The sequence below is a fragment of the Eubalaena glacialis genome, chromosome 2 (assembly GCF_028564815.1).
Source record: "Eubalaena glacialis isolate mEubGla1 chromosome 2, mEubGla1.1.hap2.+ XY, whole genome shotgun sequence".
NCBI lineage: Eukaryota > Metazoa > Chordata > Mammalia > Artiodactyla > Balaenidae > Eubalaena > Eubalaena glacialis.
The window spans coordinates 45,955,757-45,979,195 of NC_083717.1; the positions used below are offsets into that span (position 1 = coordinate 45,955,757).

At 39.5% G+C, this 23,439-nt stretch overlaps 1 protein-coding gene across 7 annotated transcripts in view; it reads left to right on the plus strand.

The window, feature by feature from the left end:
- Window positions 1-23,439, plus strand: part of MCTP2 (multiple C2 and transmembrane domain containing 2) — a 190,183-nt gene that overhangs the window by 46,080 nt on the left and 120,664 nt on the right. For 5 of the 7 annotated variants that reach the window (XM_061181797.1, XM_061181798.1, XM_061181800.1 and 2 more), the window contains 3 exons: window positions 2,123-2,158; window positions 13,261-13,425; window positions 15,708-15,838. In XM_061181797.1, coding sequence (XP_061037780.1) covers window positions 2,123-2,158; window positions 13,261-13,425; window positions 15,708-15,838 — 332 coding nt within the window. Of the gene's footprint in view, window positions 1-2,122; window positions 2,159-13,260; window positions 13,426-15,707; window positions 15,839-23,439 lie in introns of those variants that run through there. The other 2 variants (XM_061181803.1, XM_061181804.1) reach the window with 2 other exon arrangements.

Here is a 23,439-nt window from a genome sequence, read left to right on the forward strand (position 1 = left end):
TAGATGTACATATATAAATAAAATGGGGTGTTATAGAAATAATAATAATGGTAATGCCTGTTCTATTTGTTCTGATTGGTAGTGTTATTTTTCTGTTTATATACTTGTTCAAAGTATACCTGAGCAAGGAATAATTTATCCTTGGCCATGTGTGGCTATTCAACTTACAATGCATATCAGGGGCCCTTTGGATAGAGTAGGTATCAGAAAACTGTTGATCTTTTCATTGAGTTTAAGTTAGTATTTAAAGATATTCTTATATTGAGGTTTTAAATGGGGTAACTAACACGGGAGACTGAGATTATTTGGGAATAATTTGTTTATAAATTTCAATTTTAATTTAAAGCCTGATGGAGAGATTTCAGTTTGAATTCTCGGTTTTGTACCCATATTTCTTCCCGTTGTCATTGAGGCAGTCTTTGTTGCTTTAGAGCCAAGCCAGTAAAAATCTTAACATGTGCAAAATGTCTGTGAATTGACCCTCAGGGCCAGGGATTTAAGTGCATACGGGCATGGTGCAGTTAAGGGGTAAGGCACTGGGTGGAGGGCTGATAAACCTGCCCTCTGTCTTTTTTTCTCAGCAAAAATAAGATTTTAGTTATAATTATGAGCTCTGTCATCAGACTGCCTGGGTTTGAATCCTGACTCCACTATTTTTAGTTTTGAGAAGTTAAGTGATCAGGTCAAGTTCACAGAATTACTTAATTCTCAGCTACAATTTGTGAAATGAGGATTTAAAAGAAAGATTATCTATTTTATAGGTTTGTAAAGGTCAAGATGATCAAATATAGTGCTTAGCATGGAGTAGACACCCGATATATGGTAGCTCTTAGTATTGTAGTAAGCAGACAGTAATACTCATTTTCCATTAATTTCCTTATCTATTTTTTAATCTTTGGTGATATAAAAATCAAATGAATTGTATTTCAAAAGGCTATTTAAGAATAGCCATGTGTACCTACAAGATGGTGATTAATTTTAGTGGTTGTTCTGGTTGAAAATATTTGTTCATATGTTGTTGGGAAAATACAAAAAGAACTGATTTTAATACCCAGATTGTAGTATCTATAACTCTGGGTCACATGCTGAGTGGTTGAGCTTAACAGTTTCACCAGGGAAAGTGTTTTTCCTGAAGAATATTTTCAAGACATTTTTGTACCAGCGTTTCTACTTGCTGGTCCCTGGAATATAAGTGGATTTTCCCCAAAGGCAATTTGTTTTCTGGTTTCTAATTTACTGGGGAGACTTATTGGCAATGTGGATAGGTCATTTGCCTAAAGGCATTTTGTTTCCTTACTCGTAATAGTTACTATGGGCTGCTCAATTAGATTCATAATTGAGTTGTAATCTGCCAAATTTTTCCAAGTTTTAACATCCAGTTAGCTGGTTAACCAGCCAGAGTAGAGCTTTGCAGTACTGGATGGTGACAGGAGTAATGAGAGGATTTTGTTAGGAGAGAACTTTAATTGTAGACGAAATTCAGCAGTCTTAGCTCGACAGATGAGAGATCAAAAGAGAACAGTGGTGAAGTTACTGGCTGTTCAGAACATTTTTTTCTTCCCTCCCTCACTGGTACATTAGCCTATTTTTCTTCATTGTGAAGAAATGACTCAGATTGTTTTTCCTATGATTTCGAATATTGAGATTTTCTCATCAGAGGGCAATGGAATTATTTTTTCTAGTATCTAAAACTACAGAAACCTAAACATGAACTAACTTTGTCCATGAATTTCTTAAACATTTTTATAATGCTATCTGAATATTTCAGGTAGGAAAAACCTGCCTTTCCACTTTGCTTTTCGAGGTAAAAGTAGAGTGTTTTCAGGCAAATAAAAACATAAACGTACTTGTAAGGACTGAGCAGTATTCTGTGTCCTTGTCTTTTCATTTTTGAATACTGTGAGAAAATGATGTAACACAACCACAGAAATGTGATTTTTCTAGGTTTCTAACTATTTTCTTGCTCAAATGTGTTTTCTCTGAAACCTTAGAATGTGGGTGTCAGTTGTTTGAATATAGTCTGCATCATCTAACTAGCATGATAACATCATCATGTTGTTAACGGCTCTATTTCTCTCTTTTATTTTGCCATTTTTCACGATTCAATGGACATAATCCTTAGCGTTGGTCAAATTGGAAGCAGTTAAGTGCCAGCAAGGTAAATATAGCTGTTTTTTTTCCTTTACATCATGTGGTTCACCTTTGTAGCAAAGACAAATGTAGACAAGATTATTATCCAACCTTTACATGGAAAGGCTTTCTTTTCCTCTTACTGCTGTTAGGAATAAAAAGGAAACAAACTCCCTTTTAAATTTTCATTTAATAAGGGCATAGCCAGATGTTTGAACTTACACTTGTTTTAGTGTTGACATTTTATATGTACCGGTCATGTTAGAATGTTACACTTCATTAAGCTTGAATTATTTGGAGTTGTAGTGCAGTTAGATTTAGTCCTTTAGAAAGCTATTTACCATTAGGTGGAAACTGTTATAAGGGCAGTGAAAAGATTGAGAAGAATACATGGTATATTTTATAAATCTTTTTTATATTACTTTTATTTTACCTTTTTTTTTTTTTTTGGTGAGCGTTTCTTTAAAGATTTCTCCATGAAATACCCGTGACTTTTTTACATTGTTAGTATCTTTTTAAACAATTATATACTCCTGTGCAATTTATAAAAAGTATAGGTATACCAAGGTAGGGATGTGTTATTATCAGGTTATTAAGGTAACACATTGTAACTTAAGTGACTAAATGTCAAAATTAATGTAAATGTAAACAAAACCAAAAATATTATGTGTAACTTACTTTAGCAGGTCTACTGCTTTTAAAAGAGGAATAACCAAGATGGAGGTGGCCGTGATGTGTCCGTGTATGAGGGGAGGGTGCGTGGGCAGTCTCTGTATATGCATTTATTTATACACACACATGTGTACACAGATATATGCCATCTCTCATTTCTAACCTCACCACACTGCAGTTGTTTACTTCTCTATAAAATAAGGAGATTGAAACAAAGATTTCGTGTGTTTGTAAGAGCGTGTGTATGTGAAAGAGAGAGAAGGAGAGATTTGTAACCTGACTAGTTCCTAGGAAAGAAGGTAAACTTTCTAAACCTTGCTTTTTAAAATCCAGAGGAATCAAAGTTCTGACTCTTCCTAAATGTATATCCTTTGCATTTTTGAGCACTTTAAAAATAACCAGGCTAAGGTGGTTTTCTTTCTTTCTTTTTTTTTTAATCCTCCCTGTTCCCTTGGTTTCCAAGACTCTGGTTCTTTTTAGAAATAAACTTAAGAGACAATAAATAATCATGTGAAGTGGTCTCAAAAATTCCTCCAACTTTTGTCTTATTCCTTTATAGTCACTAGAGGGTAGAAGAACATCATTTCTCTCCGCAGAAGGGAGCCCGGCTCTCCCTCTCACGTATTAAGAGTTGCTGTAACCATTCGGAGCAGTAAAGTTTCCCAGCATGCTCTGGCGAAACCTGACAAAGCAGTATTTTCTCATTTATTGATTCTGCTGCTGTACTAAAACACTGGTACTGTACATCAATAACCATCTTTAGTTAGGGAGCTCCGGCCTGTGGAAGAGCACTGGCAGTTTGCAGAAGAACATAAAGGCTAGAAAGAAAAATTGTGAGCTTGGGGAATATGAGAGTCTAGAGGAGGACAGGAGAGGTTAGCAAGAACAGCCAAAGGAATGAAGAGGGGGAGGAAAAATGTTGACGGCCGGGATAAAGATATCAAAAATATGAAAGGAACAGAGGATCCTGGAACTGTCATCTTCTTTTTTCCCTATCATCATTGTAGTTTCTAGAATTTTGACTTCAGTGCACTGGGCTCAGAGACTAAATGCCCAAACCTAATACAATGTTTAATAAAACCTTAGATGAATATAGGTCATTGAAAGCTACTCACTCGTGATCTTATATGAGAGATGCCATTTATATATTGGTGAAGAATTTCAATTGTTAGGTTGACATTTTGCTGCTTAGAGTTTGCAGTTTTGGAGGAAAACATGAGATAGCTTCTAATTTAGCTTATGAAAATGAGTCATGTGGAAAATCTATAGACTCTGTGATTAACCCTCTGTGTAAGTAGTTAAAATACCCTGATCAACCTATCTTGGTATTTTTAAACTATAAGCTTCTTTTTTAGGATTTCCATACTATATTTAAAACTTAGGTAACAGAAGTTTAATATAAAGAAGATTACTTACTATGAGTATCTAAAATTTTACTAGTCCTAAGTGATGTATTACCTATAAAGTGTCATTGACTCTTTCACCTCAATCTTATTCTTATAATAACTTAACTTTATTTAAATAATTGCTCTTAGACCCATAAGTTTATAATTTTGCATCATCTAGAGGGACCCAGAATGGCAGAGTCTTTGTGGACTGTCTTCTAAAGCATTTCCTGAATTTTTTTTTTTTTTTTTTTTTGGTCTCTCGTGGGCTTAGTTCCCCAACCAGGGATTGAACCTGCACCCTCGGCAGTGAAAGCACGGAGTCCTAACCACTGGACTGCCAGAGAATTCCCCGTTTCCTTGATTTTGATACTGACCTTGATTTTAATACAGTAAATACATAGAGATTGCCTTTAAAAAATAGCTTTAGGTTTCATACAAAAGGCTTTGTTTTCCTTCTAATGAGGCTTTTAAAGAGAGAACTGAAAATCTTATTTAAAAGGACCTGAATCAGATAACTACTTCTTTTTAGATATTTACTATGCACAATCTTTTCTGTGAATAGATCTGTTTCCAAACCTTACCTCTCACTTTCTAATGTATATCACAGTTACAGAGATAGAAAATTAACAGCAGTTACTTCTCTTACATCAAATAGTCTAATGGGATAAAAACACGATGATAAAATATGGAATTGATGGGTCACTGATTGTATTCAGAAAATCTGCGTATATACACACCACACCCTTGCCCTTTCATTTGGGACTGTATTATGAGTGACCACGGTGCCCTTTTAGTTATGGATTTTCTTTATTTTAGATAATTTGCACTGAGATAAGTATTTATTCTCACATGGCCCCTCTTCTGACCCATGGTTTTATGCAATTATGTGTCAGCCATTTAAGGTAAAAGACATCCCTGTACCTAGTGCAACATTTTTTTTCTGCACCCTGATCCTAGCATTTACTCTTTCTCTCTCTGTAGCGCAGGGGTCATTGAACTTCAGCCTGAGTGCAAAATTCAGCCCTGTGTCTGCTTCTGCAAATAAAGTTTGATCGGAGCGCAGCTGCACTCATTTGCGTATACACTGCCTCTGGCTGACGTGGCAGAGTTGAGTACTTGGGGCAGACCCTAATTCTTACTACCTGGAACTTTACAGAAAGTCCGCCCGCCCCGCCCTCACTCCAGCCTAAGAGTGCTGGCAGCTTCCTCCTGTCACTGACCTTAACTTTTCTCGATATACTCTATTTGGCGTCTCAGCTTTTCCATCACCTGTTCTCCGCATTATATTCCCTCTGTTCGTAGTACCTGGAATGGTTCTCTTTTCCCATTGTATTCCCTGACAAAATATAGGGGCCACGCTCTTGCTTTCGGCTTTTTTGGATGCTTTATTTCAGTGTCATGACTTGGTAAGAGTCATGAATTACATGGTGAGGGTTCTGCCTGAATTTAGGTTATGTCCTCCTTGTCTTCTTTCCCCTTTTCTACTTTCTCTTTTTCTCTTGGGCTCTGTCTGCCCCTCTGTTTCTAGCTCTCTGACATCTAGGACTCAGAGCAGGTAGGCAGTCTCAGAAAGGTGGAGTTAGTAGTAGCAGTGTTTTGCTGAGGTTGGTCTTGAACCCGGAGAGCTGCCTGTTGCATGGGCCAGCGCCTCCTTTCTCTACTGGTTTGTCCACTTGGGCTTTTTGAAGTGTGCCATCCTCAGACTCATCGCCCAGCAGCCCTCTGTGATGGGATGCTGGTTGGGTCTTGTGACTATACGCTCTCTTGCCAGGGGGTGACGTGGCATCCTTGTCAGTTGTGACCCCTCGCATAGGCTGCTGCCCCGGGGGTGGCTGCGTCTGTGGGTTAGCTGTCTGGCCAAATGAGTGAAGTCTGGGAAGTCTCAGCAAATTATTGTGGTTGTGCTTTTGCCTTTGATTCAGTTATACAGGTTGACCTTGTCAATTTTGCTTCTAACACGTGGGCCAAGATGGGTTCACTGAAGACCTCATTGCAGGTTGAAGCACTTTGCAGGGCTGGGACTCCGGTGGCTTTAAAAGTGTGGTTTTAACATATTTAGCTCCTGAAAGGTATCTTGTCACAAGGCTAGTTTAATGTGGAGGAACTTAAATTGAAAGAGGACAGTCAGAGAATTTGGAGGGAAGCTCTTTCTGTCTGTCTGTCTGCCTATCTATCTGTCTGTCTGTCTGCCTATCTATCTGTCTGTCTATCTATCTATCTATCTATCTATCTATCTATCTATCTATCTGTCTGTCTATCTATCTATCTATCTATCTATCTATCATCTACCTATCTATCCAGCTACATATCATGACGTGCTGTGTGACCAGAGCCCAGGTAAGAACCAGGAGGAAGTTTGGATGATTGTTTTGTCTGTCATAAAGTTTTGGGTTGAGAAGAAGCTGCTCAAACTGGAAGAGATGCCACTCCTCCCACCTTACTGGTAAATGCCCTCTGTCACTGTACCTTTCTCTAGGTGAACCCATGTCCCTTATTTCGCTATAAGCCCAGGAAGTAGCACAAGCAAAACCCCTTGTAAGAAGTGTGGTCCATTTGTAGAACTAAAGTGAGAGTATTGTGCCTGGACCACTTTTCCAATTAGTAGAATGCTTTTTGTTTGTTCGGTTCTTTTTCATTTTGACACATTCTTAACTCAAATGCCCACCCTTAGTAATACCTTTTACTTTTTTGTTTTCTTGATTAAATTTGAAGGATTGGAGAATGGTGTACCCCAAACAGCCATATACATCCATATACCTATCTATCTCTATCTGCTCATCTATATATCTACCTAATTTATTTGTCTGTCTGTCTATATGCCTATCTCTCTTTCTACCTACCTACCTACCTACCTACCTACCTACCTGCCTGCCTATCTATCTAGAAGTGACACTGCTTGGGCACACTTCTAAATATCTTAACCCCGATGCTTCTACTGCCTTGTTATGAAGTCTAGGTCAACATTAGCCTGAGCAGAATGGTTTCTAGAGGCTTTCCTCATTTCTGTGGGCTTCAGTCATGCTCAGGTAAGACCTTGGATCCGTTAGAACTCTCAAACCTTGTGTGTCTCCAGCCCAGAAGAACAGAGCCACTTCCTTCCTAAACTTTGCATCAGATCTCTCCTCTCAGTGACATTAGATTCAGTTTGGGCCAAAAAAAAAAAAAAAAAAAGCCTCTCACTGAGCACATACTATATTGTCAGGAACGCTGTCCTGAGAATTCGGAGACAAGAGTTGGCCATCATAACTGATGAGGGATTAGGAGAGATGAGAGTAAGGAGGTGGGAGTATTCAGAGACTAGGCCCTTATCTTGGCTTTACAGGTGGGTGGGGTGGATTGAAGGCTGGGGACCGAGAAAGCTGGAGTGAATCTCACCAGATGAGAAGGAGGAGGAAGTGAACTGAGACAGGACATTTATAAAATAATGTGGTGCATGGCAAGTGCTCCGAATTCTTTGTTATCGGTTCCAAAGGGGAGCCCCTGGGCCAACACCATCAGCGTCACCTGGACATTTTCTGAAATGTGGATGTTGGGCCTCCATTTCAGGCCTCTCAGATCAGAAACTCTGGAAACGGGGCCCAGCCATCTTTTAGCAAGCCTTCCAGGTGATCCGGAAGCATAGTGATGTTTGAGAGCCACTGGTGAGGACTAGGGTACGGCGTGGGATGCTAGGGAAAGTAGGAGGCAAAGCCAGGGATGTAAGAGGGGCAGGCCTTGTAGAGCAGTGGGGAGCACTGCTAAATCTTAGGTTTGGCTGGGATTAGGGTGAGGCGGGTGAGGTGCCTGGGGTGTAAAACATGAGAAGGCACTTGGGCTCAGGGGCCAGCCCTGCGCTTGCGGAAGCCTGAGAGTGAGCACCTCCTTAAATGTTTCACCCCGAATGCCTCACTCGCCTCACCCTAGTCCCAGTCTCGTATAGGGGTGCCCTTGACCTATTTTAAGTGAAGGAGAGACATAGAAATATGGAACACAGACATGAAGGCCCGCGGGATGACACATGTGAATCAAGAAATACTAGTTGATGAATATTATCGTATATGAGCCCAGCATTTAATATTGAGCTTCCTAGAGGTCAGGGCAAAAAGGAAAATCTTGTTGAATCACATGGCCTTCATTTTTTTCCCCCCTCAGTCCAGAACCCTGAGAATCATTGGGTATTTATGGACTTTATCAATTTTTAAAAATCTTCTCTTAGTCTAATTTTTATTTTTAAGTTCAAACATTGAGTGAGGATATTCCCTTTTAATTAAAAAAATAATATAATCCTTTTATAGCTAATGTCTGTGCACACAGATTATTCATATCCTTGGGACTGTGAAATAGTTTTCATCTATAAATATAAATCTCATCTTTCATGTCCATGCCCCTGTGGGAAATTTAAAAGGCTTCCTTTATATCCTATGCAAAAATGTTTGTGTAGTTCTAGGAGAATTTATGCCTACAGGGTTCTCTTCAGATGATATAAGGAGCTGTCGAGTAGCAGCTTTCTGGAAGCCTGTTGCATGAATGTATGGATCTTCTCATGTCATGCTATAAAAGCTTGTTGACAATGAGCAGTAGTTTTACATGTTGAAAAAGCTTGGAAGGAATATTTCAGGGAAACCTTTTATAGACTGAATGTTCTCCCTTAGTTTTTCTAAGCATTGCCAACATAGTTGGAATCTTGCTTTACTCCTCATTTTGCTTACAAAGTTAGTTCCTTTTTTTTTTTTTTCATGCATTTGTCTCCTTGACTCCCTCCTTTCTCACAATGACTCAGGAAAAATAATTAATGAGAGTCAAAATAAGATGGACTGGCAACATCGGAACACATACTTTTAAATCTCCATCACTGAGATGATCTAAAATGTACCCATACAGTAATAGGCACCAGTAAGGTAGGCCTAGTACAAAAATCTTGTAAAAACATTTTCTCAATGCCCCTATTTTTTTTTTTTATATTTATTTATTAATTTATTTTGCTGCACCAGGTCTTAGTTGCAGCATGCAGACTCTCAGTTGTGGCATGCATGTGGGATCTAGTTCCCTGCCCAGGGATCAAACCCGGGGCCCCTGCATTGGGAGCACGGAGCCTCAACCACTGGACCACCAGGGAAGTCCCGCCCCTATTTTTAATTTTAATTTTTTTAATGTTTTGGTGTTTTTTGTCACCCAAGGGAGTGCTTTGAATTGTTACCCCATGGTATTGGTCAGCATAGTTAGTTATGGACTGTGGCATCACTGAATATAACATGGCTTTGCTTTTGATAACTGCAGGCTATGGCCCCAGCTCCTGGACTGTGTGCCGTCCTATCAGGATCCTTCTTTACTCCTGACCTCTGTGCTATTCTTCCTGGCTTGGGACGGACAGGAGGCATCGAGCTGACATGTCCACTATCCCAGGGTTTCCTTTGTAGCCACGCCAGGAATCGGGGTACTGGAGTCCACATTGCTGTCTTCACAGCATGCTGCTTGGCCAAAATCCTCAAATAATGCATGTCGCCAAGCTGCAATCTGTTTTTTATGTTCCAGGAAGGAAAATCTATTCACTGTTTTGAGAGTCTATTCCTAGATCAAAAACTCCTGAGAATTCTGCACCTGTTGGAAGTGAGCAGACGCTCCACAGCCTATACTTTCAGTCTTTCTCCCTTTCTTCCCTTCCTTCCTGTGAAATTTTCGTGACCTGGAAGTATATTAATGTTTTGGAATCTGTTTCATTTTTACAAAAGCTAATATGTTTCTAAGTTAAATATCATACCTTGTTTTCACTAGTCATAAGTAAGTTGCATGTTTCAAAAGAAAGTCACTTTTCCTGGGTGTGGATTTGGTGGGGTGAGGGCCAAGGAAGAGAGCCTATGAATGAATCCACATAGAAATAGTAAAAGGTTCTGACCCTCTGGGAGGAAGGAGAAAAATAACAAAACCCTGATGTACTATATTTTATCCATTATGTCTGCTGAGAAATTAGGGTCGGGACCCAGAAGCTTTGCTCTATCTCCTGGTGTTTGTTTCAGCTCAGGTGGGGTGGGTTTCTCCTTTTGATGGGTCATTTCCTTCTCTCCTTTCACATTCCAAGCTGCATTAAGATGACAAATTTCACATATAGGGCTCGGGCACAGTCATGAAAACCTGAGCTATTGAGCTAACAGAGTGAGTGCAGAGGAGTCGATTTATGGTGGGGAGAAAAGGAGCGTTTGAGGAGCACAAAAGATTTGGATAGCCCAGATCTGCATCAGAGCACACATGGGATGGCCCGGATGCCGCCCACCACCACAGACCCTGCTCTTAAGCCTCATCGCAAGTCTCAAGGGTGGAAGAGAAATGCGAAAGTAGTTAAGAAATGTCTTTAAAGCTCATACTCATATCCTAGACTGCATCGCTTGCAAATGAAACTTTTTTTGGACATAACCTTATAGTGGGCTTTGCAGAAATACTTAGGGTGAAATAAGTAGAATAATGCTCCTGTGTCCTTTTCTATCTGTGAACTGTGCAATAAATACCTCTCTTTTCCTACCCCACTTTTAGTAAGGAAAAAAAAAAAAAAAATCTTGGACAGCAAAGAGCAAGTCCATCACATCAAACATGACTGTGTTAAATACTAAAATGTTCAAAGTCCGACTGAGATAGATAAAGGCTTTGATGGAAAGTGGATATTTCCCAGGGACATTGCAAGCAATAATCCAGATGTTAGAGTGTAATGCAACGAGTGTCCGTGGATAGATCAGGAGCTCCAGCCAAGCCGGGCCTGATGTAGGCCTTTTGCCTTGCCCTCCCATGCTGTTCCGCCATATGGAACCTATCTCTGGGCCCCCTTAATAACCAGCTTTGGATTCCATTTTCACAGAGCTCATAGAGCTAAGTGGGGCTGTTTTATGGACAAGTTAGAAGCCTTTCCAAGATAAACATCCAATTTGAAATTAGGACATACCAAGCCGCAAAATTATTTTAGGGCATATTTCATGGAAGCACTGCCATTTTTCTTAGGCAATTGCCAGACTGTAGGATGCCCTTTGATCCCTTGTGGACATTACTCCCTTCTTTATAAAAAGGATTTTGAAATAGTTGCAGTGTTTAGGGAGGAATATATCTGTCGGAACTTTGAAGCATAGCCATGGGACAGGTCATGCTTCAGCTTGTTGGTTGGCAAGTCGAACTTTAAGAAGAAAAAAACATAAAAAAGGAAAGTGCAGCAGGATATATTAATCAAAATCTCATTTTCTTTTTAAAGATAGAAATTTTCAGCCCATGTGCTTACTAAGCTAGAGAATGTATTAAGTGTATCTACATCTGTATGCACACATATAGATTATATACATATTTATATATGTATTTGTCTATATATTGTGATGGTGTGCATTGTTTTTAGCAAATATAAAATTACTTAACTTTATTTCATAAACCTTCATTATTGAATATATTCTGTCCACAACCCAACTGCAAATAGAAGTTAGAGAAAGAATTGTTCATGTTTTCCAAAGGAGAGGGTTTTTTCTTTTTTTAAAAAATTACTTATTTTCCCATCTCCCTTTCCTGCTCTGTTTCAGCACCTCCAAACCCCTGTGTGTGTGTGTGTGTGTGTGTGCATTTGTGTGTGTGTGTGTGTGTGTGTGTGTGTGAATTCCAATTTCAAGAGAAAAGCAACACAGATATGAAGTTGGGAGTACAGATTTCCTTAAAAGTATTTTGTTTAAGGAAATCATAAAATGATCCAAACACTTGGCATTATTGCATCATTTATTAAGGGTGGTGGAGTGACGTGTGTTGGATGAGGTAAGCTGGCGTGTAATTAACATGGCACTGACATACCGTTTGTTGTGATAAATTGTGACTAACTGGTCATCAAACCGAGCAAATTGATGCCTAAATGATCTCGAAGATAGAGTGAGCAGATGACAGGAATGAATATATAGTGTTAGAAATTCATTGCTTTACTATGATACTCGACACCATCTACCTTCTTCAGCCCATTTATTTCTCCCTCAAATCAAGCCGTCCACACTCGTGCCATTTCACTTATTGAACGGAGAACGTGAATGAACTCCGCCAACTGAATGCAGCCTGCAGATCGTGTCGGGGATCCTCACTCAAACAAACTATCCATAAAAAGACACTGTTGAGACCTTCAGGGCATTTAACAGTATTAAAGGAATCATGGTTACTTGTGTTGAGTGTGATCATGGCATGGTGCTTATGTAAAAACAAACAAGGATTTTGCTTTCAAATATTTCAGGCAGAAAAAAAAAATAGTGAAGGGATAGGTGAAATAAGGTTGACAAAATGTCGAATCTGATGAATAAGCACATGGAGGTTTGTTGTTCTATCTTTGTGTGTGTTCGAAAATTTACATAATGGAAATTAAAAATAAAGTGTGCTTGGCCTCTTTATAATTTAATAATAGGGGATATTTGCCTTTTTCTATATTCTGTTTAAGGTGTGTGTGATTAATACAATGTAGAAAAGGAAAAACAAATAAGGTAACAAGTTACTGAACCCCTACTGGGTCCCAGCCATGGGGCTGTGTTCTTTATGCAGCCTTCCCTCTGCAAAGCTTATTTGGCTGGCTAGCTGATTACAGGCTATATCTGGAGTTGTGAATCTCACAGTGGTGTTAGGCTTTTTAGTCGTAGCCCAAGGAATAAAGGGAAGTGGGGACAGATTCAAGTGTGAAGGATAAATTCAAAACCGTAATTTCTAAATGCCCAGAGGTATTCTGTTTCCCTGAAAAGCAATGCCTGGTTCTTATATCTCTGTTTCCCAGAATGCCTTTCTTCCCTTCCTACTATTAAAATAGCCAAAGGCCCAGCTGAAGGATTCCTACCAAAGAGCACATCTAGGTGGGAGTACAGGCCAGTGCCAAATGCAAGTGTTGTTCGAATTCATGCTTTGCTATATGTCTCAAGTCCAATGCTTGAGAAGGAAGTCACATAACTGTGATTGCAGGTTTGCAAAGCCAGTGAAGAATATTAACACTTTTACCAGGCAGGGAGTGCTATTTCTAATCAAATATTGAAAGCTGGAATTCCTCTGATCACCAAAGTCACACTCAAGAATTATCAGCAAGTTTATATGTTATCTTTATTTTTTGCTTTAGCCCTCTTTGATACGCAACCTCCGGCTCTCAGAGTCCTTGAAAAAGAACCAACTCTGGAACGGGATTATAAGTATAACTTTGTTGGAAGGAAAGAATGTCTCAGGAGGAAGCATGACAGAGATGTTTGTCCAGTTAAAACTGGGAGATCAGAGGTATAAAAGTAAGGTAAGTTCTGTCAGTTCCTTAAGTAGAACAATATCTTTAAGATTAAAACAATGGAAAAAAAAATGTTTTCCCACTCTAAACTTCGCAAGAACAGAATTTATTTTTAACCCTCCTAACTGTATTAGGAACATCCCAGAAAACAAAATAATTGTATAGGTGCAGTCTATTAATACGGGTATTTCATTGCTTAGTATAATCTATTTTAATATACTAAACTGGAGCTAGAGAAAGCTTATTAAATAGTAGATTTGAATGCATGGCTTATTTTTGTTTTGAAAATAAGCAAACTATGTTTCAGAGAATGAGGGAAAAGGATTACTAAATGCTTTCAAAATCGTATAAAAATAAAATGGTATAATATGTTATAGTTGGATTAAAATATTTGAGTTAACTAAACATGTTTTCAAAATTATGTACTCCGGGCTTTCTCTAACTTGTTGGTATGAACACTAAAAATAGACATCTAGTACTGCTGGGGTTTTTTTTGCTGTGATTTTTTTAAACTATCTAAAAAGTATTAAAAGTGATTTGTTTTGACCAAAGGTAATGGCTTTTTTTAGCCGTCTTTAAAAATCAATCATCTTATTCTACTGATCCAACTTCCATTTAATTTTTAATCTCAGTAATTTGGTGTGGTTTTTATTTCAAAAACACTAGTCTCCAAACCATGGTAATTAATTAGTTTTACATAACTGTCAGACAGAAATATTTCCTATGTTTTATGGATTGAGGGACCTAGGGTACTTGAAAGTTAAGTCATTTGCCAAAAGCCACATAGGAAGAAAAACATCAGTGGAAGATTTTGAAAATAGGCCTGAGGATATTTGCAGTTTGGGCTTTCTAGTGTAGAGGACTTAACTGAAGCAGACTAGTTAGAAAATGATTTAGGGGGGCAAGAGGTTTTCTCTGCTGCACAATTTTCGGTGCAAAATCAAATATGAAATGTCATTTACTCCAGCACAAGGAGTAGAGGATTGAAGCTCATATTGAAGAATCGTTTATTATAAGAAATGCAAAAAATTGAAGACAAGTTACAGCAGAAATATACAGATAATTATTTTAACCAGGCAGTTTTAGGCTGTACTTCACAGTGAGTATATCCAGGATGACCAAAGCTCTCCACTAAGATTCCTTTAACGATCCAGGGTCAGGGTAAGGATTTATAGAAAAATTATTCATCACTAAGCACACGTACCCTTTTAGACTAAGGTGAAGTGTAGAATTAGTCCAGTATCTGCTACGTTCCCCCTTGGGGAATATTGCACTTAATTTGTGGTCTAATAGGTTTTTTTTTTTCTTCATGGTTTCAAAATGCTGTGATCTGCTATATTTAAGCCCAATGATGATGAAAAACAGCGTAAATGATGTTACGTGATGTTGGCTGCAGCTGAGGTCTGAACAGTCCCTGTTTTCTCACACGGGGATACTTGGCCCCAGGATTTAATAGTTGGCCCTGAGGTCCTGATTCTTAGTGGCCTGCGTTTTTGCTCACTTTTTATTCACAAATTGAATCTCTGTGTAAATGAAACAAAAATGAAAGTCCTGCCCATGAATCAAACACACAAGCAATTTGAAATCACTCTCGGAGAACACAGGAACACTTGTGGAGTTTTCAGACCACGCTTGTTAATCTTTAGGTTTGGCTGCAGTGGAATTTCATAGTTTTCCTCTCATTCTAGTGACTGGATTCAGTAAACTTGGATTTAAAAATAGGCAGCGGCCTACAGGTTACGGGTTTCTCATGTATTGCATCTGACAGATGTTAATTAAGACCCCAGACTGTTAATTCATATAGTTCTTAAGCCACCGCTGAATGGATGTGCCAATAAAAATGTTACTTCCATTTGATTAACCAATTAGTAGTATCTTTTGTAAGAGAGAACAACTGTAAAATGTCTACTGAGATATAATATTGTATACAGAGCATATCTCAATAGTCATTATTGTGTGTGTGTAATAAATATTATATAATAAATATATATACATCAAAAGTATGTATTTTATATATATAAAATTTACGGTTTCTTTTGGGATAACAGTGTTTCTCCAAATTTGGTGGATAAATTAGTGAATCTGGGGAGTCAGCTAAAAGAGTCTGATGTTTTGCCAATTCCCGAAACCTTGAAGTCCCTTTCGTTTCCAAAAAGAAAAGTTTAACTTTATAAGAGCAATCATAACCATAATTATGATCTCCTGCTGTTTAGAAATGAAATGAATGTGTAGTTGCTGTAGCAATGAATGCCATTTTAAGAAAATAAATATTATAACTGCATGTTTTCTAGACACTGTGTAAGAGTGCAAATCCGCAGTGGCAGGAACAGTTTGACTTTCACTACTTCTCTGACAGGATGGGCATTTTGGACATTGAAGTGTGGGGAAAGGACAGCAAAAAGCACGAGGAACGTCTGGGCACGTGAGTCTGCTCTGCTTTCTAAACGGTGGGAGATGTGTCTGCATGAGGCTGGTCTGAGGAAATATCTTTATCTGTTTGAGCTTAGAATAAAACCTCATATCCCCACCCCAAGGAGCCATAAGTTAGCTGGACCCTAACCTGGGGAAAGTTTTTTCATTTTTTTAATTTAGTATTGATTACAACAGAAGAAAATTGTATGTGCCAGGAATTCTCTAAAGAAAGATAATGTACCATCTCAGACTCTTTGGGAAATGTTGGTATAAATGTCCAATGCACCCTATGATTTGGGTTTTGCTACTTAGTGAAATACCATATAATTTAGTAACACTGTGAAGCTAGGTGTCCCAAATTGATGGAAACTTTTCAGTGTCCTTGATGAACTTTGTGGCAAATCATAATGAAATCTATTGAGGCCAGATTTGTTTTATTTCTTTACTTTGGACCTTCCCAACTTAATTGAGGGGCTCACTCGTACATAACGAAAAAATACTGTAAGTACTATAGCTTCCTTATAGGATTGTAGTAAGAATATAGTTAAATGCAATTTTGCCTGCACTGTGGCTGCTCCAGTTGAAGCATGATGGAGATGCTGGTGGAAGCATTCATCTCTGATCTTTCTGATAGCCCTGCAAGTTCGCGGTATTATTTTTGTTTTATAGATGAGGAAATGGAGTGCAAGAGGTTTGCAGACATCTTTGCTGTAGACTTCAGAGCAGCGAGTGTGAGAGTCAGGATTCTGTGTTTTCAAAGACCAAGTTTTTCCCACCAAACCACTGCCTTTTGTTCAGCCCATATACATACAATTTGTCCACCAATCCTAAGTAGAAGCATTTAAAGGGCTCTCAACAGCTGTTTGTGGTCTTTTTCAAACCAAGTTCTCTGGAAACCTGGGTTCAGGGAGATGCCTTGAGGTCACCTTGGAGAACGGGGGTCTCCTGAAACCAGAGCATCTCCACTTTTACCTGTGCTCTACATTGGTAGAGCTCCATTCGAGGGAAGAGTTTACTGCTGAAAATGAAAGATTGAAAACACTCATCCAGTAGAACGCCTTCATTTTATAGATGAGGAAGTCCAGAGGCCCAGAGAAGTCATGTTTTTCCATCAGCAAGGAATTTAGGGGCAGAAATGGGATGAGCCCCAGCTAACCCGATACCTGATGCAGTGCTTTTTCTGTGTAAAACACTTAGCGGAGCCTGGTGCACGGAACATCAGCTCTTTTTGCTGCTGTTACCCTGTCCCACCTCAGTGGCTCCTCCTGAGATAGACAGGTGGGAGTTCGGAGGCCCAAGCTTCTCAGCAGAGGCACCTTGTCTCATGGGACGGCCGGGCATGTTCCAGGTGCCTAATAAACCTGGCTCTCACCCACCTGATGCCAGCAACATTCCCCAATGATCCTGAGGAAGACACACACACACACACACACACACACACTGACAGCTCATGCACACATGTCCAAACACCTGCTAGGAGAGCAGCACTGCCACCGACTGAGACATGGGTGCTTTTCACTCCACGTGTCGTGGCCCTGGTTACATTGCTTTGCACAGCCCTCTCGTCCCCAGCTCTGTGCTGCTCTAGCAGGTAGTAGCCGTGCTTCCTTGGAGATCTCCAGGGCCAGGTTTGTGTTTTTGGGTACCAAACTAGGTCATGTCACACTCTCCAGCCCAGGAGAGAGGCCTTCCTGTGGTCAATCATTTCACAGATTTTGCCTGTCAGATGCCTTACTAGTCTCCCCCCAACCACCACCCCCCCCACACCATGGGGTAACTGACACACCTCAGAGTCTTCCCAGTGTCTCCCACCCTGGCCACCACTGTGACACCCCAGTGCCCTGCCAACACCCGTGGTAGGAGGATCAGAAACTTTGTGCTAGCCAGCAGAGCAGGAATAAGTCACGTAAATGCACAGATACCGAGAACTCTGTGTCCCAAAGCGTTATCTGAATGGTGGGAATTTGGGCCCCCAGTGATGGATGGCCAGCGTGTTATTTTAGTAGGTGCAGAAAATAATGGCCTTTCATTCTGCATGTCATTGTGCTGTTATGTTTCCTTCACATAATAGGAAACGCTTTTCCAAATGAGTGTTAAGTTTCTTTACAGACACAAAGAATAATTGGAGATGTCCCTCTTATGCCATGTTTTGTCATTTGGGTCTTCATTTATTATTTGAGGTATTTCCTGTTTGTAACTTAGACGTATACCTGCCCCAGTGGTCATTCTGTCCTTCCTTTTCATGGATTTTAAAGGATTTTTTTTTTTTTTTTTTGGTATCCTTTTCCTTTTTCCTCTCCTAAGGTACAAAAGATAACAAAAGTATCTCTTGGGAGTTGGCTACACAGCATTACCCTGAGTGAACTTCCAGGTGGGGTGAGACTTACCCTAAAATACGTACTTCTTGTCAGAGTTAAAAGAGAGATTGTGCTGGCATATGCGTATCACAGACCTGTTACTTACTGTTCCTTCTTATTTAAAAATGTTCACTTATTGTTTTCCTGTTCTTTGTTGTAATTCTAAGGCTCAGTTATTTTATCTCCCAACTGTTGGGAAATACCTTTTTGCATGAGAAGGGTCTTTGACAATGTTGAATGAGTCATAACTGTCCTCAGACCTGTCTCATATTTTGTGTTTGGATAACACCTTGATGCTAGTAATTTAAAGTTCTGCACGGCCTAAGAAAGTCCTCTGCCAGGCAGTTTGATGTGAGGGAAGGAACACCAGCCTTTGAGTTGTACTTCCTGGGCTGGCTTGTAACCACAGCGTTTGCTAGCTGCGTGACCTTGGGCAGTGACTTTCCTTGTGGTTTTCTATTTGTGTAATGGGGTTTTCCACCAATTTGCAGGTCATCATGGCAATTGGCAACAATGTCTCTTGTTGGTAGCTATTATTATTCCTATTAATTTTGAGATTTTTTTCCTGGATGGTAACTATAGATCCCCACAACATTTGCAACTAAAATTCTGTCATTTAAGTAACTGAAACACTAGTTAAAATTCAGCATATTTTTGTTTCTTCAAAACAGGAGAGACATTTTTTATATTTTTTGGTAGAAGTGAGCAGTGACTGTCTTCCAGGACATGGTGGGAAGGACATTCGTTGACTGGAGATCTGAGCAGTGTCGATTAGCCTGAACAATACTGAGTTTTGTAGCTGTGGACAGAAAGCTGGAGTAGTGGTCAGTCATGTGACGAGAAATCACATTGGCATTGGTGGGTTGCTAGCTTGGTGATGGTTCAGGCATGGCCCACCCCCGCCTGGTAGGCAGCCTCCCCCAGGCTCTCCTGAGTCACGGGGAACTTTCTGAAATCCCTTGTGTCATGGTGCACCTGTGGGCTTCCACTGAGCCACAGGTAACTCCTGAGGAAGTCAGGGCTGGTAAGATGAAGGTGCTTGGGCAAATCCAACACCCCTCCCAGACCAGGGTGCCTACTAACTCAGCTGTTTGTTCATGGACCAAAAAAAGCCAGTCTTTTGAGACCATCAGTGGTCTAGAGACAGAGAATTTTTAGGGAGGAGTAAGAAATAAAGCTAAATATAACCTGCCCCAACTTTTTAACAAAATGGCAAGAGTAGAAATACAGATTAACCCCCTTGTCAACCTGTGCCATTTCAACATGATCGTATCATTTTCTTAAAGTATATTTTACATTTCCCTGTGATTCCAGAGATTAATTTGTCACAGAATATTCTAGACTTAATTTAGTTTGGAAACTTAAGAATGAGAATGCACAAGCTCATTTTAACTGGGCTGCCTCAGAGCCAATCCTCAGCCCCACGCGGTACCTCAGAAAGTGGCTCTGACGTGCTACCAGTTTACTGGTGACTCTGGTGCAGAGGAGAATCAGGGCTAGAGGATTTCTCTGGACAGTCTGCACCCCATGTCGCTGATCTGCCCTTACAGCCAGGCATGACGCAGCCACCATTTTCTTCCTGTTCACCCCCTTCCTTAGCCTCTGAGATGTACAGCTTTTAAAACTCTAGCACCCTTTTCTTCCCCTTGCATTTAAGTGAAAAGCTGACCAGTCTATAATATAAAGCATAGAATTATGGTAATGAATAAGAGGTTAAAAGCTATCATGGCCAGTGGAACTTAAGCAGGTTTGGCTGACTGATATGGTAAAATTATGTGTTGAATTAAAACATTAAAATGCGGTGGGATTAATGGAGAAAGACAGGAACAGGAGGTCAGAAACAACGCTAAATCAGCACATTAACTGCCTGTGGGCCAGAGGGGCTGGCTTTAATATATGCAGAGAAAAAAAAAAGCTTGCAGAGGAAAAAAAAGAAAAAAAGTAATTTAGTCCTTGTTTCCTCCAGGTGAATAGAACCACAGGCTTTTCAATCTGGGAGGCACCTAGTACATATATTTATTTCCCTTTCTTTAGGTAGGGGAGGAAATAGACACTACAGAATATTTAGTTGGTTAACCAAAAAAACACTGACTTTATAATTTGGAGTTTTTGACTTGGAATTTTATTTTGCCACTGGGATGCATTTGTTTGTTCGTTCATTTTATTCAACAAATGTAGAGCACGTTGTGTATCAGACATCCTGCCAAGTGCTGGGGGTTCGGAGGTGGATTCTGTCCTCAGGCACTAGGTTGTGGGCAGCGTCTTGGGGGTGGAAGGGCAGCTTCCTGGAAGAATAGATTCTAAGCTGAGACCTGTAACATGAGTGGTGGTTAGCCTGACAAGGAGGAAGAACTTTCCAGGAAGATGGGACCACACGGACAAAGGCTTGGGGAGGAGGGAGAACACATTCTGAGAAACTTGAAAGGAATGAGAAGGGTGGGTGATGTCATGTGATCAAACTAGAGAGGAAGGCAGGAGTGAGGTCACAAAACCATTGGATTCCATGACCTGCAGATGAACAACAGTGGCTCCTGGCTAGACACAGATGCATTAGTGCTCTGCTACTTTATGTTCCTAATGCAAAGCTTGTTATCGTAGTGGAGCTCTTTCGGACTGAATGGTCTAAGTTCTGACTTTGGAATGAGGATTTCCTGGTCACCTAAGGGCCAGCGTGTAGCACCTGCTGGATGATGGCCCAAACGCGGTCACTCCCCTTGCCTGTGGGGTCACGCATGATGCCACGGGAATAGACCTAATTTGCTAGTGCTTATCACTCATGTGTTTTACATGGATGCCCTGAGCACGTGTTTTCCACATTGTTTCCTCAGATAGAAGAACAGTTTTATAAGTTTTATTGCTTTATTGGTTTTTGTTAACAAACATGTCTTTAGATATGTTGGCCAGAGTCTCGTGGGCTATGGTGAGTTAAAAGTTATTTTTTCTTTTAAATTGTTCTTAGGTCAGTATCTCTTGATAACCTTTATCAATGTGTTTGTACCGTCAGCTACCAACCTGGGAAAAAATTTTTAAATACTTCCATCGCTATAATACACCACAGCTGAATGATTGGCATTTCTCTAGGTTAGGGGTCAGCAAACTAGGGCCCATGGGCCAAATGCAAATGGTGGCTTGTTTTTGAATAAAGTTTTATTGGAAAACAGCCTTGTTCATTTGTATACATTGTCTATTACTGCTTTCATGCTACAAGAAGAGAGTTGAGTAGTTGCAACAGAGACCAGGTGGCCAACAAACTAAAAATATATTTACTGTCTTGCCCTTCACAGAAAAAATGGTCTTAGTGCCTATCACTTGTTAATGTTGGTGTGGTTTTTAATGATAATTGGAACACTCATTATGAGAGCCTTTTAAACCACATATCTGAAAACTGAGTTTATTTTTCAAAGAAAATTTGCATCCATAGTAGTAAGCTCAGTTTTCATCAGTGCTCATACAAGGTTGCCATTTGGGTAGAGTTTGGGAAGAAACTTAGGGGATACAAAATGGAAGAGAAAGAGAATATATAACAACACCTGTAAAATTCTGGAATCAATGAGTGAGCGAGTATTGTTTATAAGAATGAGAAGGAAGGGAGGAGGAGGAGGGTTTTGATTTGCCCAGGAAGCTGGGCTGGATCGCTTCTCCTAGGCATTCTTAGGGGCCAACCCTGCACTTTTCCCGGAACTGGTAACTAAACAGTTAACAGAAAGCCTTGGGAAAGAACAGCAGATTCTGTAGTGCTTCAGTAGCAACGAGAAAGAATGAAGAGACTGACCAAATTATTTAGTACTTTCTCAGCGTAGAATCTGGTACCCTATAGAAAATTAAGGAAGGAGCCCAGAGTCTCCTTTCAAGATTTTTTATATTAAACATGTCTTTGATGAATATATTTCAGAATGATTATATCGTAAAGATTTTAGAGTATTTATCTTTACTTGAGCCTAAAGAAAGCCATTTAGTTCACATGATACTTAACCTTTCTTTAGAAGATTCAATGAGTCTTGTGGTAGAAGTATTCTGAAATTCTGGAAGAAAAATCCTTACATTTTTTTTTTTCTTTCTTCTACTGCTTTTGCTGATCATACAAGCTAGTTCCTAGCTTGGGGTTAATGTAAATATTTCTTCAGCCTCTGGCTAACCTCCCGAACATTCTGGTTCTCCTTCAGATGTGAGGATGAGCTGAAGCCATGGGGACTGAGGTTGAAACAGAGAAAAATGGGAGGCCTGGAGGAAAGGGTTTTATATGAGATTCATTTCTTCTTACTCCCGTCTTTCCTTCTTTCTTCCAGAATGTGAAAATGAATGGGGAAGCCAGGTGGATAGAGCAGTTCAGTTCTAGAAAGTTTATAGAAAGTCATCCTTAGAGCGGGTAGTTAACACTAGGGAGAAGGTAGCTTTACATTAATTCATAAGACTAAAGACATCAGTGTTTTAAGAATCAATTAATTCATATGATGGGGCAGGGACCCTAAGAAACTGGGTCATAATCTATGTGCAGAACGATCAAGGTTTAATTTTGATTGACCTGATGCCTATGTATCAATTTAATTTGCTCTTTCAAGTCACTAAGAAAGTAAAAGTAAGTATTTGATTGAATTCACTCATTAGTTAACTGGGAACTAGAATCCATTAAGTTTGTCCTGAAATCCCCCATCTGGTGTTTATGGGGCTCTTTTATCTAAAATAGGCAAGGCTATGTTTTGTGCAGGGTTTCTTTCTTCGTTATCGAAATAATCTTTAAAACTGAGATAGGTGGAAAAGTTTCACAGTGGGCAGAAATGACTGAAAAGTTTGTGAAAATGTGTAATTTCTGAGACAAAATTCAATATTTAGTTTGCATTTCATCTGGGATGTGATTCACACTTGTTTAAATTAATAAACTGCTCTGTTCAAGTAAGCTGTGCCTTTAGACAGTCAGGAAGAGAGTGCAAAGTTATTGTAAATATGCTAATATTGCTTACAGTCTTTTTAGATGACTTTTTAGAATTACTGTCAGGTCCGTTTTGAATTATCCAAGAAAAAAATTATTATTGCCTCATTATACATCATTTTGGACTCCCAAATATTATTTGCTCTCAGAGGTCCTGTAACTTTTCCTTTGTTCAGAAGATAAATAAAACCACCACCACAACAAAAAGGTAAACTTCAAAGGACAAAAATGCCATTATTAATGATATTAAAATGAATGTGTCATAAATAGGTTATTGCTACTTTGGACTAATAAAGGTGGCCACCAGAGAAAAGTCTTACAAATTCG